Genomic DNA, 17,246 nt, shown 5'->3' on the forward strand with positions numbered 1-17,246 from the left:
AGGCTGGCAGTGGGGGTGGAGATAGGTCACTCAGAAGGCAACTGCACAAACAGCCATGGGGAAACGCCACTCCTGGCACATGGTAATGTATAATAAGCTGTAGTGTAGAAAAAAAAATTGGTGCATTACTGGAAACTTTTGCTTTAAGTTTTATACTTTTGAGATGTAGTTTCAAATTCAGGTTAGCTTGGAACGTTTTTTAACCTGGTCAATTTTACATCCATCAGCATATCAGCTATAAAAGGAACAATTCTGGCTTTAGAAAATACTGTGATTTTTTATTTTTGGGTAGTTAATAGGCCCTCCTTCAGACAATAATCAGAAAAGGCTTTAAGGGTTTTATGAAGCCCTACTGGAGAATGGGAAAGAGCATTCAAGGTATTGCTTGATCTACCAGTATGACAGCATGTTCCAAACAGGGTGCTAGAAAAGAAGCCAAATCATTTACATGTAAGTTAAACAAAAGAGGAGCCAATAAAAATCCTTGTCTAATCCCCTTGTTTTGAGGAATTTATTCAGTTTACTCTCCAAATATTCCTATTCTGACTTGAACCACAGAGTACTATCCTTTGCTGCCAACAGGAATTGCTCCCTGCCCTCCTCTAAGTGACAGCCTTGGTCACTTTCTCCAAAGGTCCCCATCACCTTCACCCCACCTACCTATTCTTACCTATTGGTTAATATTAAGTCGAGTATGGCTGAGCCCCTTATAGCATCCTCCACCATTTGGAAAAGAAAGTTGTCAGCCAGGTAGGTTAGAAAGGTATGTGACTCAGGACACTTGTCAGAATTTGTCTCCCTGAACACATCAATGAAGTCCCCCTTGACTACTTGTGTATACTGCCCAAGAGAGCCCCCTGCCATCATGCTGTGCCACTTATCTCTCCAGGTATCAAAAGACCGATCTTGTCCACAGGTTGCTTCTACTTGGAATGTTCTGGGGATCATCTCAGTTCCACATGGCTATGCTCTGTGAAGAGAGAGGATACTGGCAGAGCCTGGTATACAACTGATTACTGGGAGGGGAGCTGGTCCACTTTTGGAGGCTATAGAAGAGCTATAGAGGCTTGATGAGGAATAAGTAAATACAAAAATTTGAAAATACAAATTAGGATTTGTTTTATTTTGTGTATTATTTTACTTCTTCAACTTTAATAACAATTCATGTGTATATTTTCTTTGCTATTTTCTACAGGGGCAACATCTTTTTGAGAAATTGCAAGATCTCTTGTCTGAAAATATTGAGATTAAACTAGTGAGCGATATTCTTCCAGTGAAATCAAAGGTATTACACAACTTGAAAAAAAAGGGTAAGACCAGGTTCTTTGTGTTGCTTCATACTGGCATGAATACAAAAATGTCTTCTTTGCTCCTTCTTAAAATAGGAACTTTTCCATATACATTAAATAGCACAGAATTGATCAGATTGCAGCACAGAAATAAGCACAATTAAACTCCACTGAGCTGTGTGAGAGAGCTAACCACATTCTTAACTTTCCCATTTAAATAAATAAAACTATTCAATTTGGTCTGGATCATGCCCACTGAGTTTAAATAAAACAGCAGTATTGCTAGAATTAGAATTCTTCTATTTTATGCTAATGACAACTTGGAAGAGCCAACTTGGAAGAGTGCTATTACATTGTCTAGATCAGGGGTAGGGAACCTTTAACACTCAAAGAGCCATTTGGACCCATTTTCCATGGGAAAAGAAAACACTTGGAGCCGCAAATAATTTTTGACATTTAAAATAAAGTTTTATATATATATATATATATATTGCCTGCAGGGCGGGCAAGGATGAAGCCGGCGGCTTGGCCTTGCTGGCCGCCGGGAAAGTGCCCGCCCCGCTCCGCAAGTGCGGGCGAAGAAGCCCGCGAGTGCAGCCCAGCCCGACTATGTGAAAGCAGTTGGTGCGCCCGCCCTACTGCCTGCAGAGGCGAGGGCAAGGAGAATGAAGACCAGCGGCACCACCGGCTCGATGGAGCCACAGTGCAAAGGCAGAAGAGCGCATGGAAGCTCTCCGAGCCCGCGGAGTTCCCCTACCCTGGTCTAGATGTTATTACACTTTCTAGCCCCCTCTGAACAACACAGATGCAATGGTAACAGACAAATGTTTGGCCTTCACTACCATTTTGAAGATGCAAAACTGTGTTGTAGGCACTGTTCTGTAAGTTTGTATTCAAGTCTTCCTCCTCTTCACGCTTTAGCTGTCAACTAAATCGTTTCTCAGCCTAAACTCTTTAAACCAGAAATAATGAGCTCTATAGGAAATCCCTGGGTACCTTCTTGCCAGGACATTCATGATAAGGGAATTATCAACATCTCTCCCACTTCTTGACTGTTTAACTCTGTCTTGGTACAGAAGATCAGGTCAAATATATGATCTACAAATTTGTGTGGGTACTGAGACTTAGATGAACCCCATGTGGATATTATTATTATCTACAGGGACTTCAGCATCAGGTTTAAGACTGATGGAGAGTCTGATAGACAAGGAAGTTGGGAGGTTCACTACCAATGGAGTTTCTAGATTGTACTGCATCTCCATCACCAGATATATGTGCTGAAATAGGAAGTCTAACTGAGCATCTAGGGAAGGCCACGTATAGTAAACTGTAACATTTTCCTCCCCCTGCCCATCAGTTTGATCTGATGCTCAACTGCGAACCTCAGAGGACTCAATTTGGAGATTTTGTCCTACCAGGTTTCAGTAATACATGACAGAAAAGGGCTATGGCTCAGTGGAGGGGCTGAGGTTTAGTGGGAGAATCCCTGCTTTGCCTGCAAAAGGTCCCAGGTTCAGCCCAGTATCTCCAATTAAAGGGCCAGCCAGTAGGTGAAGTGAAAAACCTCTACCTGAAGCTCTGAAGTCATATTTGTTCATGTGTGACAGGTTGGTATTACTATCCATCAACAAACTCTGGATAGCATTTGTTTTCCCATAACTTAGCTGGTATTCACCAGAAGCATCATGATAGCTTGATATGGTTAACATGATCTTGACTGAAAGGGATTCCAATGAGAAACAGATGCTAACTGCCTGGCTTTCCTTCCCCTTACCATGTCATCTGTCTCAGCACCATGTTGTTCTTCATTGCTGCTAGTTATTAAGCTAGTGGTAGTACCTTCCGTTTCCCCTGCAACATCAGTATCAAGGCCCATGATGAAAATGTGTGCAATAGAAAAGTGATGCATATTTTAATGAAGTTAATCACACACAAAATTCTCACCATCAACCCTACCCCAACCACAATATTAACTAAACATGCTCCATTTAACCTCCACTTTTTACTGTCTTTACTGTTCAGTTTTTAAAATGGATGTGGGGTGGGGGGGGGGTGCTTTCTCTTATCTGCCTGAAATTTGGCAGTGAAACCCTTTGACTGAAGGAGCAATCCCTGAGAATTCCATAACCAGTAGGTTGGAAATTAATTTCCTCCTGATACCAATAGAAAGAGAGTGATACCCTTGTAACTTTAATTTCATTATAAACAGTTCAATCCTAACATGGGCACTTAGAATCAAGTAGACTAAGCCTGCTCCGTGGGGCTTGCATCCAGAAATATGTTCTTAAGATTACACTGCAAACAACCAAATCCAGGTTTTTCAAATGACAACATGAATTTGTCTCAGATATTTTACACACCGTTTTAGTATCTCAGTATTTAAAATACTTGCACCCTTCCTTATCCATTAAAACCTAATTCCTACAATAAAGGAGCAGCATGAGATAGAGTCTCAGAAGTGTGGCAGACCCTATGACTTTGTAATAGAAGATTCAGATGATGTTCTTAAAAAACATCCCCCTCCCCATTTGAAAAGGTTAGGCCCCCACTTTTCCACAGAACCTCCTTTTCACTGGGGATTCATAAATGCCTGAGTATCCATTAGAAACACTGCTCATGTCTTTCTGTATGAATTGGTCGTGTTATGTTTTAATCACTTTAAGCTGAGTATTTTATATGGGTGAATTCAGTTGTATTTGCTTAAGCCCCTTTGAAATGGATGCTACACTGCAGCTTCAATCCACCCTGTTACTTCTTAAGAGTGTCTGGTATGAACAAGCAGTTCTGAATAAACAAAGACTTCTCAGTTCTTTTTCTGGACTCAGAAAACTTTCGTTCAAGTTATAATATGAAAAACTGAGCCACAGAACAAGGTATCTGCTGAGATTTTTCATTAGTTTAGAACAGGGGTAGGGAACCTGCGGCTCTCCAGATGTTCAGGAACTACAATTCCCATCAGCCTCTGTCAGCATGGCCAATTGGCCATGCTGGTAAGAGAGCTGATGGGGCTCTGGTCAGTATCTAGGCTTGGAGATTCTGGAGATTTAGAGACAAGGCTGAGTGTAGTATTATGACCCCATTGACTAATGGTGACATGGCTGGAAGACAAAATTAACTGATTTGCCTCCCAGTAGATTCCATGAAAGAATAGTCATAAGGATGTTGTATTTTCTCTTGTTCACCTCTACTGCCTAAGCCCACACACCATATTCTTTGCTGAATTCAGCATCAAGTGCATGTATGTGTAAGTGTGTATTCTATTACAAGGAGAAAGAAATATCTAGTATATCCTTGGAAGCATTCAAAGCTATGAGTCTTTAATAATCTCCATTTTTGCCCAAGTAATTGACAATAATGAATTTGCTTTACTACTGTTTTGATAAAGACTTCATATTTCATAGATAGTTATTTAAGATGGTATGTCGATTTTACCATTTCCATTGTAGTTATTCTATTCAGATAGTAATTTGTGATGGCAAACCTATGACACGTGTGTCAAAGGTGATGTGGCATGACATTTTGAGTGACATACTAGCATTCACCAACATCTGACAACAACTATTCTCCATGTTTGAGTAATTTTTGTAATTATTTGACGTTTCTTTATGTAATTTGATATTTCTTTATGTAAAATCTTTATTTTTAAAATAAATAAATATTTAAAGAATTGTTTCTTTTCTGTTTGTAGCGGGACGTGTGTGTGTGAGTGTGAGTGTGAGTGTGAGTGACACACCAGCATTTAGGCATTTTTTGAATTCTAGACACACTGAGCTCAAAAAGTTCGCAATCACTGGTCTAGTACTACCTGACCCCTTTAACTGAAGTTGCTAGGGTTTGAATCCACTATCCAAGTACAAAGCATGTGCTGTGCCACTAAGCTGAGCCTCCTCTTTCATCTCTCTAAATGTATATCTGGGTTATTAGCATTTCATTTATCTTCAACTTCATTTCTTCCTCCAGACACATGAAAAAAAGGATTGTAATAATCTAAATAATCATGCAGATATTATGGGTGGATTTACTGTTATTTGTGAGAACAACTCTCTTTGTCGTATGAGATAAAAAGTTAACATTCACATACAACATCATTTGCAAGTTTCTGGTCTCCACTGAAAATATATTGCTTATCAATAAAAAGTCAGATGATTTCTGGATGAGCTTTTCCATTAAACTCCATTAGTTCAGTTCAGTTTTATTACGGCCATTAGGCCAGCAAAAAACATTAAACTCCATTAAGGGATTTTAATCTTCCAAAGTGATATCTGTTAAACATGACTGTTTTTAAATTGTCCCTGTTTTATAGAAGATTATATGTAATCTCGCATAAGTCTTCCAGGTAGCTGGGAAGATTTTTTTGTTTTTTTCCTCTGTTATCTGGTCACATGGATAGCTCTCATATGAACTGTGTTCTTTCATAAATTGGACTCCTGATATACGTTTGTACTGTAATATAGCTGGGCAGCCCAATCTAAAGCCCAAGGCAGCCAGGGACAGCACCACTGCTGCACCATCCTGTCACCTCCGGAGGGCTTTCAGTCAGTGCGGAATGGCAGAAAAAAACAAAAAAATCTTCCCAGCTACCTGGAAGTCCTCCATGGGGCTAAATGGACTTACACCACCCTTTGGGGTGGCATAAGTCTGGGGCGCCAGCCATGGTGTGAAAGCGCAAGTGGAAGCTGACTATAGTTGGCTCTGCCCCCAGGAATGCCCTGCCTCACCTACCCCTCTGTACCAGCGTCTGATTGAATGCCAGCATTGCTCCATGGTGGCCCAAACTTCCGGGTTTCACCACTGCGGAACTGAGCATTAGCTGGATGCCAGTGAGTTTGCTCCCTGCAATAGCAGGAGTGCCCTTTACACCGGTGGAGGGGACAAATGTGTTGGCATAAAGCTGCTTTGCTCCTTGAAGCTGTTTTACACACATATACACACACACACCAGATTGGGCTGTCTTATTTGAAGGGGCAAATTGTCTGAATCCACAAGTTTTTTTCCATGGTCAAGTGTGGCATCCTTGTCAAATGTTGACATTTTGAATGGCAATTCCTATCCGTGTTCCAATTGCTTAGTCTAACATCATGTTGGAAAGTGATTTAGAGTAGAGAAAGCATAGCTGAGCGCTGTGACAAGAAATGGCAGATGTATACAAAAGCTAGGTTCCTAAGCACTGGCATAAGTGCTTCTGCACCAACATAAATATCTCTTACACCAGTGCAAGTGGCATTTATGCCGGCACCAGGGTCATGCTGCCTCCTGAGTGGTTTCACTCACTCACTCACTCACTCACTCACTCACTCACTCACTCACTCACTCACTCACTCACTCACTCACTCACTCACTCACTCACTCACTCACTCACTCACTCACTCACTCACTCACTCACTCACTCACACACACACACACACACACACACACACACACACACACACACACACACACACACCCCCCCCCCCCCCCCCCCCCCCCCCCCCCCCCCCCCCCCCCCCCCCCCCCCCCCCCCCCCCCCCCCCCCCCCCCCCCCCCCCCCCCCCCCCCCCCCCCCCCCCCCCCCCCCCCCCCCCCCACCCCCCCCCCCCCCACCCCCCCCCCCCCCCACACCCCCCCCCCCCCCCCCCCCCTCCCCCCCCCCCACCCCCCCCCCCCCCCCCCCCCCCCCCACCCCCCCCCCCCCCCCCCCCCCCCCCCCCGCCACCCCCTCCCCCCCCCCCCCCCCCCCCCCCCCCCCCCCCCCCCCCCCCCCCCTCCCCCCCCCCCCCTCTCGCCCCCCCCACCCCCCCACCCCCCACCCCCCCCCCCCCTCCCCCCCCCCCCACCACCCCCCCCCCCCCCCCCCCCCCTGGCCGTGAAAGCCTTTGACAGTACAAGGACCCATATTGTTTTTAAAAAGTCTCATTGCTGCTTTCCACATTATAATAACAAAATCCAGACTTTATGCTCTGGAGGCTAAAACTATTATTTGTGTAACTTCTGAAAATTCTATCTCTATACCATAGTTACTGACTTATCTTTAATATGATGTGACCAAAGGTCATGACTAGTTCACCTCCAGTCTTCTCGTGCAGCCCCACATTGGGGCTGTACCTGTATGCAGGCCTGCCAATCAGCAGATCTTCCTCTAGCTCCATAGCTATGGAGGGGATGCACCTCCCATCCTAACAGGAAACATGAGAATTTTCCTGCCCAAAATCATGTGTACTGGATAGGGGTGCCCCCTCAACCCTCACTTCCTTTCTTACCGCTGTTGCATGCAGCCATGTTTTTCTTTGCTCAATGTTCTGTTAACAAGTTGCTACTTCATCTTTTATTCCTCTTATGATTGAGGCTGCCCAGGATCTGAAGCAACCATAGCCTCAAAAGCCAGCTTTAAAAGATGTACCACTTGAGGTACAAAAATGACTTGGTCAGACGGCCATGAAGCCTGCCTATTGTGCCTTGAAGAAACACACAACATTCAGGCATGTAAAATCTGCCTAAAGTTTTCCCCAAAAGGTGAGAGCCAATAGAGCATTTTGCCTGGAGGCAGCACTTTGGGAATACCCCAGCTACCTCACTCCCCCCCTCCCCGGTTCACAAACACTAGAAGCTGCCTCTGTTAGATTGGCATCAGCAACTGTGACTTCGCAAACAGCAAAGTCCCCCATGAGTCATTCCATTATACAGAGGGTGCCTCAGCCTGTTCCATGACCACCAGTTATGACAGGGAGGCCTTCCCCCTTTCTGAGCTCCACCGTTCCGATAAACCTTACCATTCCTAAGGCAGGATCCACCATTCTGACAAGTTCCACTGTTGCAAAAAGGACAGCGAGCCTCAAGCAGAAAAAAAAAACCCACTGGAAACATAAGTCTAAGGAGCACAAGCAGACCAAGGGCAAGACTCAGCTGAGACCTGCCCCATTCCCAGATGTTTAGCATGTGATTGTACCTCCCAAGACTCATTTGATGCACTCAGACTCCCCATCCCAGTCCTTCTTACAGGTGGTGATGGACATCCCAAGAAACTAACTTACCACAATGAGTCATCCCTCAAAGGCTAAAGCAGCCCTGGAAAAGACTCTTCCTCTCCCCCACCACTCTTCTTTTTACTGACAGAAATATAGCTTGAAGTCTGGTGTGATGGATGGCTGCATTTCAAGGAGATGTCTCCAGCATAGAATCCTGGTGATTGACAAGGAGTTTGAATAGAATTCTGAGTGGCACTTATAATTCTGGACAATTAAGAATTGAGAGTTGACTGAGAGAGATGTAAATAGACAGAGCTTGGAAACAGTTGTGCAAGCTGTAAGCTGTCTGGTAGAGGATTTCTCCTCAGGAGTCAAAAGATATATTTTGATTCTTTTTGGATCAGGACAAGATCCATAACCAGTTATATAAGGAAAATAGTTCTAAGATTTATAAAGTACTGTATATACTAGAGTATAAGTCGACTTTTTCAGCACATTTTTAATGCTGAAAAAGCCCCCCTCGGCTTATACTCAAGTATATATTATAATTCCAAGATGGCCACCGGAGCTGTGGCACACCGAGATCACACCAGCTGTGGCAGAAGCATTTTGCCTGAGTATTAAATTCACCATTCCCTTTTGTGTTTTTATGTAAAGCTAGGCTTGTAAATCCTCCAGTTTATGTAATGCTAGGCTTGTAAATCCTCCAGTTTTGATAAAGCCAGTCTTTGCAATTAGAGTTGCTCCATTGGCTCTGAATGCCGTATTAGGTATTACTCTGTGCCCTTGAAATTTGTGTTCTGACAGGCATGGCATCCTCTTGGAGAGAGATTCCACTTGTAGTGTTTAAAGACTGCAAAATGCAAGTCAAGATTTGTTACTAGTAAATCAGGTCAAGCTGAGTTTTTGTGCAAATTCCTCTCTGTAATTAAATTAAAGCTGAAAAGAGAGGGTCTTACAGTTCTAAGGACAGAAATACCCTCTGTGCTATTTAGCAAGTGTGGTAGGAGACAAAGAGACAGTGTAGATCTTCCTAATGGCTAAATCTTACCTTTGAATAAAATATGTCCCTGAACATGCAAGGATAAAAGCATACACTGTTCACAAAGTGGTGCTAGCAAACAGTATCTGCTTCCTTTAAAAAACTGCCTTGCTTAATGACATTTTTAAAATTCTAGTGAGCCATTTTTGAGGGAGGCCTTGTGGGTACTCACAGTCTTTGGCATGGAGCAGCCAGGCAGTCTCCCTTCTTGCCTTCATCCTGTTCGTTCTCTGATAATGAAGACTGCTTTTAGTCAACTTTTCTTATAACCAGTGAGATACCTTCATGAATTTTATTGGTATCTATTTTATTTTTGAAATTTACCAGTAGCTGCTTCATTTCCCACCCTAGACTTATACTTGAGTCAATAAGTTTCCCAGTTTTTTGTAGTAAAATTAGGTGCCTCGACTTATATTCAGATCGACTTATACTTGAATATATATGGTTGCTGAGAGTTTAATGGGAAATAGCTCTGGATAAATTAATTATTCCAGACAAGTGTAAGAGAGAAACTGGAGAAATGTGTTAATATTCCTATCTTCTACAAGTAAAGAAACACTGTTAAGAAACTTACATTTAAGAAACAAACCAGGGACTGCCAAATGAAACCCGTCTCAGTAGAAAATAAAAATTCAGACACTTGAATGTGAAACATCTTGATAAATTTAAAAATACAAAATATCCCCTAAATGTAACCTTTTCAGATTTCTGAGTTCTGTTATTGTGTTACAGTTTACAGTCACCTGACTTTTAAATCCCACAAAAAAGAAACAAGTAAAACCATCTTAAGTTATATTTTAAAAAGCCTCTTGGGTGTCAAATATTTTTGAATATCTTATTATTTGAAACAACTGTCTCCATCATACTGGCAATACTGCTGTGGTTGCTTGACAATGGCCACTGAAGGCATTAATTTCTTAAAACTACAGGCATTCCTTTTATAATGGAGGGGATTACCCCCACCCCATTTTTTTAATAGTTTAGATTTTTATGCAAACTGGCTTTGCAGCTTTGTAGAAAATTCAGTCTGGTCTATCTATGGCTCCAATCTCTGGATTTAGGTATCCATACATAGAGCCATGCTGAGAATTACATTTGACAAGTAGGGGTCCACGAAACTCATGGGGGAAGGGGAAATCCCATCACCTCCTCCAATCACTTATCTTACAGTGATGAGGGTGGGCAGGCCCACCACTGGCTTCTGGGCTCTGCCACTAGGCTTTGATGCTGCCATACTCCTGGGCTCCACCGTGCTCCCAGCCTCTCTGCCCTCCCCCATACACAAAAAGGGGGGCACTGCTGGGACAACCATGGCTTCCAGCTTTCCAACACACACGAAGGGAGACTCTCCCAGGATCTCCACAGTTTCTGGCTTTTTCTCTTCCCTCACCCCCGGGTGACTCAAGACATGCAACTGGTTTGAAAAGGATCTCTGCTGCTGGCAGTTCAAACTGTAACAGTGTTGTCTGCACATGCATAGGCAATATCATTTTTTATAATTTGGAGAATTTAAACCCCTATGTTTTTTTAATTTTCAGATTTTTCTGTAGACCAAGGGATCCCCCAAGTTGCAGAAACATCTGTATGGGGTCAGTCTGCCCCCCTATTTGTGGATTTAAGTACCCACAGGCAGGGAACAGACTTGAGAGTTAGATATATAGATAACTTTGGAAAAGGCATAAGGTAAGCCTCCCATCTAGGAACTCCTCCATATATTTCTTGAGCAAAGTTCTGTATAATAGGTATGTTAACTTTGGATGTTGGGGAAAATGCAGCAATTATGTATATGGAATTATGGCTTTCTGAGTTTACTGGTAATCTGCTTTTGTGTGACTTCTCTTTTTCTAGTTTTAATCACTGTGCCTAATTTTACACACATTGACAGTATATGCTCTGATGGTAAATATTCAGCAATATGTATTTGGGTCAGCAAGACTTCAGTAATTGTGTCAACATTCAATATCTGAGATACTCTATGGGAATGTATATCATTGCAAGGCAAAGTCCCACTGATATTAGAGGTGTACTCTATTTTGTCTGATATTATTCCATCATTTCTTCTGAAGCCCATACTTAAGCCATTAGGTCTCTTTGGGAGGTGGGAGGTGAAATGTAATGGCAACTCCCACTTTAGATATATTTTGAATTCGCCAGTAATATCAAATCCAGGCTCATTTTCTCATTCACTTTGCAGGGAAATGGGAAACCAGATCCTGTGATGAGGTGGTCAACAGAATGAGGGTAAGTCCCCCTGGAATGAGGAAATAATGTGGAAAGTTAGATAAACAAAATTAACTTTTCTAAAAAGAGGTAAAGGGAGAAAACACTTGGAACTCATTCTTATATTCCCATGGAGCTTACATATTTGAATGTTGACACTTTTTTGTGATTCATTGGATCATATGCTGCACTTGTGTATGTGTGGTGGACTATGGTTTTAAACCCGGTTCTCCCGTATACTTGTGGGTATTGTGGAACCTGTTATCTACCAACTGCAGATGAAGCAGAGCATTAAACTGCTCCTAGCTAGAGGTGTGCAGACCCAAATATAAGCAAGGATTATTCTGGAGAATAACGGGGGTGGGGATTGCTAAAAAATTTTCTATATATATTCATGTTGAAAGAATTCGAGAGGAAAGGGGGAAAAACCCACCAGTTGTTTTTCCATTTTTCTTCCCAGGTATTTATGTCTCTGTCCCTAGCTCACACTAACAATAAGCACAGTGAGAGTAAACTGAATGGGCATAGCAGGTGTCCCATGTGAAAAAGCACTACATATTCCCTGCTTTTCCAACCACTGCAGAAAAGTATTTTTCAATAGTAAATCCATATGATCACACCAATGGTGAGTCACCATACATATTAGCACCCCTATAGCATAGTGCAGTGGTTAAGGTATCAGACTTGTTAGAATATTTGGCATCCCTTGTATGAGTAATTACAGGAGTAAAACAGTTTCACCATTTGGTTGCTGTATGTTGATGCAGGGCAGCTGGACAGTTAATTGGTTAATTGTGGGTGACCTTCAGTGCTGCATATTATGGTGTAGCTTTTCTATGCTCCTTATGTCTCCTCCTCCTTTCTGCTGCATTGTATGCTGCTGTGCTGTATTTTTTTCTTATTTGTTTATTGTGTAAGCTTGTTTGCTTGTCTTCCTCTTTTGTAAATATATTTTTGTAGCCTGACTTTTTATACTTAAAACTTTATTAAAGGATAAGGTTTTTTTATAACTCTGCTGAGTTTTGTTTTTTCTCTGCTGAAGAACTGAGTCGTTTCAGTACCTCTGTCAAGACTAAGGCTCTTTTTGCACAGCAAATGTATAGCGGGTTGCAGTCAGGATAAAGTAACCTGCTTTCCTGTTTTCGTGTTCGCGTGCAATCGTTCAAGCAGCAATTGGAGGCCATGGAAACAACGCAGGTTGCTGCTGCGCCTTCACACAGAGGCACATCTATTTTTTAAAAATTTACCTCCCACTGATGCATAGCTATACAGGCATGCCCAAATGAACCCCCACAACCATGCTGATGCCTCATGATACCACAATACGGTCATTTGCACCTGCATGGCTACGCAGATGCAAGGCGGGAAATTTGTAAAAAAGGAAAGCGCAGCCGAATAAAACGCCTCCTGCCCAGCCATTTGATTGCAAGCAGCTGCAACCCAAGATTTTTTAAAAACCTCACAAATAGTGTGATTCTCAAAAAACCTGGTTTGGGGAAAATAACATGGGGCAGACTATAGGGGTGGGATCTGTGCGAATCCAGCTCCAAAAATGTTTTTTTTTACTGTCCTTAACCTGTGTTTATTGACCCATTTGGAATGGGCCTAGGATCTGGAAAACCCAAGTAAAAATCCCCACTCTGCCACAGAAACTTGCTGGGTAACTTTGGGCCAGAGTCACACACTCTCAAGCCTTGATACTAGCAAGTGTTTAGATGGGTGAATGCCAATGAATAGGGGCATGATGCAGAAGAAGGCAATGACAAACTATTTCTGAATGTCTCTTGCTTTGAAAACTTAGGGTTGCCCTAAGTCAGCTGTGATTTGGCAGCAAAAAAATAAAAGCAACCACCCCCACCCCCCGCCAAAAAAAACAGATTCTATTTCAAGGGGCCACCACTCTGCTTATTGTTTGTGTGTAAATGGCCACTATTGTTTGTGTTGTAGCAGTAAACTGAAGCTATGTATATCTATTTATTTATTTTATTTCTTTACTGCATTTATATCCCATTTTTCTCCTCAGTGGAAACCCAAAGTGGCTTAACAACATTTGTCCCTTTTCCTTTTTATTCTTGAAACAATCCTGTGAGTTAGTTTAGGTTGAGAGTACATGACTGACCCAAGATCAGCCAGCAAGTTTCCATGGCAGATTGGAGATTCAGTCTTAAGTCTTCCATATCCTAGTTTGAAAGTTTCACCATAACGCTATACGGAATATAAAGAGAGGTGTGGAGAGATTGTCTTTTTTACTTTTCTCCCGATGTGTTTGTAGCTGCTTTAGCTAAAGGTCACACCCCAGCTGTGGGATATTTCCTTCATAGTTAGGACTTCAAAAAACCCTTCCAAGTATTTGCTCCTGATTACAACAATGAGTTGCACCAAACTGACTTTGTTAATTAGTGTTAGAATGTGATTGGTCTGTTTATGCCACCTGACCAGTAATTTTGTATAACTGCCCTTCAACATCCAAATAATCATTCTCATTTTCACTCTCATTACTCTCTCTACTTGTCTGAGCATAACCTTTTTTCCCCAGCCTGCTATCTTAGGCATTTTGAAGCTGTTAGACTCTGCTGGCCAGTACTTTTTTGTCTCTTACTTTGCTGGTTAGAACAAAACCTATGCTACCAATGTTTTATGTTGTTATTTTAGCCTTTAGCTATTTTTTCAGATGTTTCTTGCCCTCATGTAACTGACCTTAGGTGGGAATAGCAAATGTTATTGTGTTTATTGAGCATGTGCTGTACTCAATAAACCTTAAAAAACATTTTATTCAAACTTTTTTTGCCTTTTGAGTCGTGTGTGTAACCCAAAATCCTGACCCACGTTGAAAGGTGGCTAGTCAGCACTTTCTCTGCAAGAGCAAACTCAAATAATGAAACACATGCCATCTGCAAGCTAAGTCAAATCTATGCTTGGGAAATGTATGGAGATTTTAGGGCAGAGATTGAAGAGGATGGGATTTGGGGAGGGGAGAAAGTTCAGCAAGGATGTAATGTAACAGAACCCATCCTCCAAACCTGCCATTTTTTACCAAGGAAAGCAATTTGTGTAGTGTGGAGAACCATCAGAATTCTGAGTGATCTCTAGGGTACATCTGGAAGTCGACAAGCCTACTCAAATTGGTTAAAATCTGTTTTGTAACTTATACAATTGACTTCTAATATCTTGATAGGATGTTTTCAGCTGAATTCTTGATAACTTTACAAGATAAATCAGAGATTCACAATATCCATAGTATGCAATATTGTCAGTGTTGATCTGTGTCTTTTAACAAAGTCTAATATGCAGAAATTACAAGTGATGATTTATTTATTTATTTATTTATTTATTTATTCAATTTGTTAATTGCCTCCCTCGAAGGCTCCAGGTGACGTACAGTAAAAAATAAATATACCAAAATATAAAACCTACTTACAGCATTTAAAAACAAAACACGAATGGCGATAAAAATCCTCACTTGTCCCCCCCCCCCAGCCCACTGGAGGCCAGGGCAATGGAACATATTTTCAGCCCAGCTGGCCAAATGCCTGGCAGAACAGGTCCGTTTTACAGGCCCTGCAAAAACTTGACAATTCTCACAGGGCCCTGATCTCCTCCGGAAGCCTGATCCACCAGAGGGGGGCCAGGACTGTAAAGGACTGTAAAGGCCCTGGCCCTAGTGGAGGCCAGTCGGACATATTTCGGGTCAGGGACCTCTAATAGGAACCCCTCTGAAGACCGGAGGGTCCTAGCAGGGCGATATGGGGAGTTTCGGTCCCTCAAGTATGTAGGCCCAAAGGTCACAGCCTTAAAGGTCAAAACCAGCACCTTGAACATGACCCGGAACTTGATGGGCAGCCAATGGAGATGGTACAGGATCGGAATGATCCGGTCCCGGATGGACATCCCTGTAAGGAGTCTGGCTGTCGCATGTTCCACAAGTTTCAATTTCCAGATCACAGTCAAAGGCAGGCCAGCGTAGAGTGTGTTACAATAGTCAAGTCTGGAGGCGACCATTGCATGGATGACTATGGCTAAGTCCATGTGGGAGAGGTATGGGGCCAGTTGCCATGCCTAACGCAGGTGATGAAATGCTACCCAGGTAATTTGAGCCACCTGGACCTCGAGCAGTAAGGCCAGGATGACACCCAGGCTTTTTACAGTTGAGGCCAAATACAATGCCTTGTCATCCAGCGTAGGCAGGCAAAAGTCCACTGTTCACTCCCAGCGCAGCCACAGCACCTCTGTAGGATTTAACTTCAGCCAGCTTGCTCTCAACCAACCAGCTACGGCTTCTAGACATTGCTAGAGATCTCCAGGGACCGATGACAGGCTGCCCTCCATCGTGAACACCAGCTGGGTGTCATCTGCATATTGGTGACACTGCAGCCCAAAACTCTGAACCAAAACTTGCCAGGGGGTGCATATAGATATTAAAAAGCATCAGGGGCAGGATTGTCCCCTGCGGCACCCCACAAACCATGGAGCAATGCCAGCAGTTCTCTCCCCACAATGTTACCTGCTTCCCCGGTCTTGGAGGAATGAGGTCAGCTGACCCTTGATCTCCAATATCAGTGTGGCAGTGGACCAAAAGATCATGATCTACCATTCTACCACATTGAATGCTGCGGTGAGGTCTAACAACACCAGCAGCACCAAACCACCTCTATCCAAGTGGTGCAATATGACATTATGTATGTATGTTAGCTCATATTTGAAACTGTAATATATCAAATTTGGCCAGAAAGTTTCAAGTGGCTGCATCCTTCAATCTTCCCTCCCATCCCATGACATTCCATGAGAATAGGGAGAGCAACTGAGAGTTAGACCCACTAGTTCACACCCTTGGACTTATTAGTCATGCATAGGTTATCAGATTCAGTTGGCCTAAAGAATCTCTAAAACTATATCCATTTTTAGCAGAGCCTCTATTTCTAATGCCACTTCCACCAACTAGGGAGAGGCCAGGTGTCTTCCCTTCCTCATTCAGCAGCAAATCAACTGAAGCCTTATTCTATTATAATTACTACTATAACAATTGGTAGAATCAATAGAGGCATCAATCTTCCACTTAGATTCAAAGCTAATAAGTGGATTCTGTCTCTCTTATCTTTAATAAACTTTACCTCAAGTCTTCTTGTCTGTTAATAATTGCACCCTGCTTCGGTTTTAGGAAAGTTCTGCTAACACCAATCCATTTTTTATTCTTCCCTTCCCCACGGGACCTTGGGGCAATCTACACTATTCTTTTCTTCCCATTTTGTCCTCACAACGATCCTGTTAAGTAGATTAGGCTAAGAGATTACAAGTGATCCAAAATCACCCAGTAAACTTCATGGTCAAGTGAGTGTCTGAATCTGACTCTCCCAGTTCATAGTTCAGCACTCTTAACCACTATGCCACATTGGTCTCTTTGTGGCATGCCTTTTAATATGCATATTAGCTAGAGAGTTGAAACAAAATCTTTATGTATTATAAATTAGACAATGTCAGCCATAGCAGACATAGAATACAAGAATTTCTATACTAGAGTTGTTAAACAATTCTCTTGTAGTGCTTATTTTTGCCAAAGATGTCATGTAAAAATGTCCTCTGAAAGCTGTATGTCTAAAGAAAAGGGAGCCTATTTCCATTACTGTTCAAGCTGGAAATATGGTTTTATATGGTTGTCCAATTTTAATTATATTTTTATTTATTTTATTGCATTTATTTTTATATTGTCCCTCAATTAGAAGATTCCTGAGGTAGCGTACAAAGTTAAAACCATCAATT

The 17,246-nt window shown here is 42.4% G+C and overlaps 1 protein-coding gene across 4 annotated transcripts in view; it reads left to right on the forward strand.

Moving 5' to 3' along the window:
• Window positions 1-17,246, forward strand: part of PLD5 (phospholipase D family member 5) — a 133,246-nt gene that overhangs the window by 91,309 nt on the left and 24,691 nt on the right. For 3 of the 4 annotated variants that reach the window (XM_048485287.1, XM_048485296.1, XM_048485305.1), the window contains one exon: window positions 1,196-1,310. In XM_048485287.1, the coding sequence (XP_048341244.1) occupies window positions 1,196-1,310 (115 nt within the window). Of the gene's footprint in view, window positions 1-1,195; window positions 1,311-11,466; window positions 11,514-17,246 lie in introns of those variants that run through there. The other variant, XM_048485314.1, reaches the window with a different exon arrangement.

Source organism: Sphaerodactylus townsendi, linkage group LG01 (genome assembly GCF_021028975.2).
Source record: "Sphaerodactylus townsendi isolate TG3544 linkage group LG01, MPM_Stown_v2.3, whole genome shotgun sequence".
NCBI classification, from domain to species: Eukaryota; Metazoa; Chordata; class Lepidosauria; order Squamata; family Sphaerodactylidae; genus Sphaerodactylus; species Sphaerodactylus townsendi.